Below are 6000 nucleotides of genomic sequence, written 5' to 3'. Positions count from 1 at the left end.
GTCATGAGGTTCAGCCCCTTCAGTTTGCAAATAAGGAGACTGGGTCTGGCAGTTTAATTGATTTGTCCATAACTGACTTATTAGATTATAAGTTCCTTGAGGGCAAGTACTGTCTTTTAACTCTATTTGTGTCCTCAGCACTTAACACATAGTAGGGACTTAAATGTTGATTGATTGGTTGTCCTGAACAACAAAATGGCAGATCTATGTGCCTAGCACATAGTAGGAACCTAATAAATGTTTACTGGTTGATTAGTTGTCCGGAAGAACACAGTGGCAGATCTAGAATTCTGGCTCAGGTTCTCTGATTCCAAATTCAGTTCTCTCACTGTGCATACCTCTACAATTCTTTTCTTCTTTCTTTCGTTTTTTTTTAAAAAAAATTGGACTTAATAAGCTAGGTGAGGAACTCAGTAAATCCCTATTGAATTGAATGAAATAATGGGGTAGCCCCAAATCTTTCTATACAGCAATGCTTTAAGCTGGCTTGTATTTCGTCCCCTGAATGCCAAGTCAGTCTCAAAGTTGGAAGGGACCTCAGAAACCGTCTAGCCCAACCCATATGTGAACAGGAATCCCCTTGTTAACAAACAGTCACCCAGTTTTTGTGTCTCTGCCCTTACTGGTCAATAAGTATAGGGGACTAAGAAAGGGACCTTTTTAGACAAAACTAGGAAGACTTAGGGGAGCTAATGCAGAGTGGAGTGAGCAGAACCCACAGAGCAATTTATAAAATAACAGAAAGAAAACTAAAGGGGAAAAGTGTAAAAAATATATTAAAAATATTGATCAATGCAATAACCAACCATATTTCCCAAGGACCTGCTGGCAGCAAAGTGATGAACTCAAAGTGAAGAATGAGATATATTTCAGACTTGGCCAATGTAGGGATTTGTTTTGCATGACTATACAAACAAGGGTTTTGTGCTTTCTTTCAATTTGAGGTGGAGGAGTGTAGCAACAGGATAACCAAAATGGGGGGGGGGTGGAGTAAGAAAAGGTCACTGAAACGTTTTTAAAATGCATAAAAGACAACAGAATAGGAAACAGAAAAACAGGGCAGTTTTTCAACCATGTTGAATTTGCTGTATATTTGGAGGAAGAAACAGATGATATAACCTGCAGATTCCCATGCATGTGTAATCCTCCTTTTTTACTCTGCTTTGTATATAGAAATGTTCATCTTATTTGGTGTTAAGTTCTTAATGAAAATTTTTTTAGAAAACAGTGTATAGAACTGGGAATCTAATCTGAAAACCAAAAATCTCTTGGCCTTTAAATGACCTTTAAGCTAATTAATATCTATTTGACCATCTGTCCACAAGATATCTACCCATTGCTTACCTACCAGGATTGTTGTAAAAATGAAATCAACTCTGGAGTAGTGTTCCTTAAATTAATTTGGTCACAAAATTAATCCTGGGCCTGAAATAAAGTGAGAGAACTATAAATGTTCTAATTCTAAAAATGAAAGTGCAGGTTCTGGGAAATTTCTCTAATAAATAGAGGAAATGGAGGCATTTTCACATTCCCAAGTTTAATATATGCATAATTTAATGGAATTGGGGGGGGGAGACAGCACTACCAAGTAATTTTCTCTGAAACCCCTATACACATCACATGAAAACTAGGGTTCCACAGACAATAGTTTGGGAAAGCTTGCCCTCGAAGGCCATTCTCAGAGTGTCTCAGAGAAATGGGCCTATTAATATATATCTAACACCATGCTTTAGAAAACTAGGAAAGGTATCCCGCAAGATATTGGAAATAAACCAGTATCTAAAACACTTTCTGATCTTTAGGGGCCAAAACACAAGAATAAATATCCAGGTTATAGTTTCTTCAACTGACAGAACTAATGATGGTGCTTACTTCTCTGCACCCACAATAGGTGCTTTATTAGTCTTGTCAAATTGTTAAGACACCTTAGCTGTATCATCTTCCATCAATCCCCTTCTCCCCCAAAGCCTTCTGTTTAGAAGGAGAAAGCACAGGCATCTTAGTATTTGTTAAAGTAATGTACTTTTTCCAACCTTAGGGCTATGAAGTAGCTTCATTTGTTTTGGCTCCCCCATAGCTAAAGGATTTCTTTCAAACAGAACAGACTTAGGGGAAGCTAGGTGGCGCAGTGGATAGAGCACCAGCCCTGAAGTCAGGAGGACCTGAATTCAAATGTGACCTCAGACCAAACACTTGACACTTACTAGCTGTGTGACCCTGGGCAAGTCACTTAACCCCAATTGCCTAAAAAAAATAAATAAATAATTCAAAATAAATTAATTGGGGGCAGCTAGATAGCACAGTGGATAGAACACCAGCCTTGGAGTCAGGAGGAGCTGAGTTCAAATCTGACCTCAGACACTTACTAGCTGTGTGACCCTGGGCAAGTCACTTAACTCCAATTGCCTAAAAATTAAAGAAAATATAAAAAAAACAAACAGAACAGACTTCTTCCATGAACAGCTGGCACCAGCAGGCTTTGCTCTCATCATCCAGAAAAAAAAAAGATACTCTACAACATTTCACTGTTATCCAGCCAGCTCCCAATATAACTGTTTAAGGACAATCTTTCACCTCTTTTCTCTATACATCACCCAGCACATGGAGAAAGCAAAGCATGATATTCTTAATGCTCTGCTTTTCATTGAGTCCATTCCTTTATTTTTGAGAAATTATAGTTAATTCCCAGTTTATATACCTATATCCAGAGTAATCTTGACTGGATTGTCCTGTACTACCCATTTATGAAGCCCCTTTTCCCTCAAAGGGTTCAGAACACAAGCATTTGAAGAGTGAAAATATGGGGAAACGAAGGCAGGGTGTCCATTCTTCTAATTCAGGTATTTTTTCCATTCTACCATACTGTCAGGCACAGTATTCCTAGCCTTGTGACAGAATCCAAATTTCTACAACTGAATGTAAAATAAAAACCCTAAGGAACAAATAGCTAGGGAGGATTTGGGCAAGGAATTTTAGATTTTAGCTCACCATTGAAGGGAAAAAGGCCAGAAGATGTAAGTTTGAGGAAATGCTGCTTTATTCACCAATTCAATTCAACAAGCATTTATTAAGCACCTAATTATGTGCCAGGCACTATGCTAGGTGTTAGGGATACAGAGGCAAAAATTAAACAAATCCTATCCTCAAGAAACTTACATTACCTTGATATTTGCCTGGACATTTTGATTCAATTAATTCAAAAAGCTTTATTGCATGCCCTTTATGTGCTAAATATATAAAGACAAAAATGAAATAGCCCCTGCCCTCATGGGAATTTGAGACAAAATCAGTAATGCCAACTGGGGTTCCAAACAAGCAGTACCCATGCATTGCCATCCTTGTGTGCTACTAGCAAAATTACCGTCAGTGGACTCGTCGATAGATAATGACACTGGCATGAAAAAGAAAACCACACTGGTTTCAATGTCAGTCCCAGCTCTCCAATAATTATTCAATTGAGCTGGGGCTGAGGCTGGGGCTGGGGCTAGGGCTGAATCAGAGCCTCTGAGAGGGGCCCTCTTCCCCTTCCCCCGCTCTCCTCTGCTGACCATCAGGAGAAAAAAAGGCAAAGGGCAGACTCCTACCAACCCTGCCTCTATGTTGGCTGCCCTTGGGTGAGGTGCTGCCGGTTCCTAAGGCCCTAGGTCTCTTCTCCTGAGGTGTAGTGGAAAGTCTTCTGGCTTTTGCCTGGCGCTTGCCAAATACTCGAAGTGTCTTCTTCTTGGGCCTGGGTCTAGGCTTGGCAGGCAATTTCTGGGTGCCTTTAGGAGAAGCTGGCTTCTTAGAGGAAGCTTTCTGAGAAGAGCCCCTCCTTCGAGTACCGGAAGCTGATGCTGCTTTGGCTAATTTTCTAGCAGCTTTCTCCGACTGTTCTTTTAGCAGCCCCAGGACAGTCTCTGAAAAACAATCATTTGTATAATAAGATATGGCAGTAATGGAAAACTGAAATTACTCAAAACTCCAATTCTAGTAAAGCCCCACCACCTATGAAAGTCACAAGGGCTTTCCATTCTCTACATATCAACTCGTATTAGGTCAGTTATCCCAAATCCTTGAACAGGGAGCATCCTACTAGCTATTGGGATGCTCACAGGGAGAGGTGACCCTGGGAAGTTTCTCATTTCTCACAGCACCAAAAATATTTTTTTAAATTTTTGTAAATAATTTATTTTTGTATTTTATCATTGTAAAAAGTATCATTAAGACAAAAAAGACAAAATTTTTTAAAATTATTGTAGATGCTTAATAAATTCCCATTCAATGAATAAATTCCTACACATTCACCCAACAGGCATTCGTTAAGTGCCATTAGGTGCCAGGCACTGGAGATACAAAACCAAAAATGAAACAGTCCCTGCCTTCAAGGAGCTTATAGTCTACCAGATGGTACATATAGCAAAAAAGGTTAACAACAAAAACATAGTCATTTCTAGATGTTACTGAGAGATGACAAGTTAGCCTCTAATGACAAGTTAAAGGGTTACAAATAACAAATTCTAACCAACAAATAATCAATGTCTTTTCTGAAAGAACACTGACAAACAAGTAGCACAGAAAAATGGATAGAGTGCTTAGTTTGGAGTTGGGTTCAAATTCTACTACTGACAGGAAGTAACCATGTGACCATGCAGTTCTGAGCCTCAGTTGTCTCATCTGTAAAATGGGGTGAATGATAATGAAATTATCTACTTGAGAAATCATTATTCAGCTTAAATGAGATAATGTAAGTAAGGTGTTTTGCAAACTTTAAAGGGTTACATAGGTCAGTTATTATTACTTAAAAGAGGGCACCAGAACAGGGACCAGACTGGTAAGTAAGCCTCAGAAGGATCACTTAAAAGAATGGGAATGTTTAGCCTTGGGCTTAGGCTTGGGGGAGATGGGATAGCTGACTTCAGGATGTAAAGGGCTGTTATATGGAAGAGAGATTCCATTGCTCGATTGCTTTGCTCGGCCCTTGAAGAGTGGAAGGCACCAGGAGGCATATTTTGTCTCGAACTGAGGGAAAACAGCTTCCTAGTGTTTAGAGCTGCCCAAAAGTGATGGGCAGTATTATCTTAACTGCTAAGTGAGTTCAAAGGACCACATACCCACCAATATAGAGCTGGAAGGAAACATAAGTCAATCAAGTCTCATCCCCTCATTTTACAAATGAGGAGACTAAAGCACAGCTAGAAGTCAGGTGACTTGCCCAGAGTTGCACAACTAGTAGGATTTGAACCCATTTCTTCCTAATTTCAAATCTAATAAATACCCTGTATACTACACCACACTGAGTTCCCATGGGGGGTGGAGTGGGAGCCGAGGAACCATCTGGAGAAGCCTAGATGACTGCCTGTCAAAAATGCCATAGGGTAGACGCGTGCTTTGAATTCACGCTCAATGAATTTATAATTCCATGGGGAAAAACATAACCCCTGAAATAGAAGCCAGGGCAGCTCTCTTGGGAACCACAGCAGAGGGTTTTCTGACCACTCAGGTGCCCAAACTGTGAAACTCAAAGACAAACTCACTGGCAAGTGGCCTGAAGGGGATCAGCTTGCTCTTGGCTTTGACAGGTGCTGGTTTGTATTTGCATTTGCCTGGCGGCGCTCGCCTGTAAAACAAAGAGGGAGAGGCTGAGTACGTGGAACTGGAACAGGGGAATTGGAGAGCCTGGCTATCAGTAGCCCCAGAGGAACTCTAGAGGTTTCCTATTGCTTCTAGGTCTAGGATAAAATATAAAACCCTCTGCTGAGCTTTTAAAGCCCTTAACAACCTGGTCCCAACCTCTATTTCCAGCCTTATTAGACATTACTCCTCTTCTGATGCAGCCAAATTAACCTTCCCTCTGTTCTTCATTCGTGACACCAAAAGTCCCAGGTCTGTACCAATGCTTTGGCCATTCCCCCCCTTCTCTCCCCCTCCACCCACCCTCCCGCCAATGCCTGGAATGCACTGCCTCCTTACCTCCTACCCATCAAGTCCCTCTCTTTAAGATGCTACTCAAGCAATGAAATC

The 6000-nt window shown here is 40.7% G+C and overlaps 1 protein-coding gene across 1 annotated transcript in view; it reads right to left on the bottom strand.

The window, feature by feature from the left end:
• Nucleotides 1-3015: 3015 nt before the first annotated feature.
• The window catches only part of HHIPL2 (HHIP like 2), a 33017-nt gene continuing 30032 nt past the window's right edge, over nucleotides 3016-6000 (bottom strand). Inside the window, exons 8-9 of the mRNA XM_020982220.2 lie at nucleotides 5514-5596; nucleotides 3016-3896 (exon numbers count right to left, since the gene is read on the bottom strand). Coding sequence (XP_020837879.1) covers nucleotides 3496-3896; nucleotides 5514-5596 — 484 coding nt within the window. The 3' untranslated portion in view covers nucleotides 3016-3495. The remainder of the gene's footprint in view (nucleotides 3897-5513; nucleotides 5597-6000) is intronic.

The sequence above is a fragment of the Phascolarctos cinereus genome, unplaced genomic scaffold (assembly GCF_003287225.1).
Source record: "Phascolarctos cinereus isolate Bilbo 61053 unplaced genomic scaffold, phaCin_HiC Scaffold_5;HRSCAF=322, whole genome shotgun sequence".
NCBI lineage: Eukaryota > Metazoa > Chordata > Mammalia > Diprotodontia > Phascolarctidae > Phascolarctos > Phascolarctos cinereus.
Note: the sequence above shows the minus strand (reverse complement) of the source record. Positions and strands in the feature narration are given on the sequence as shown.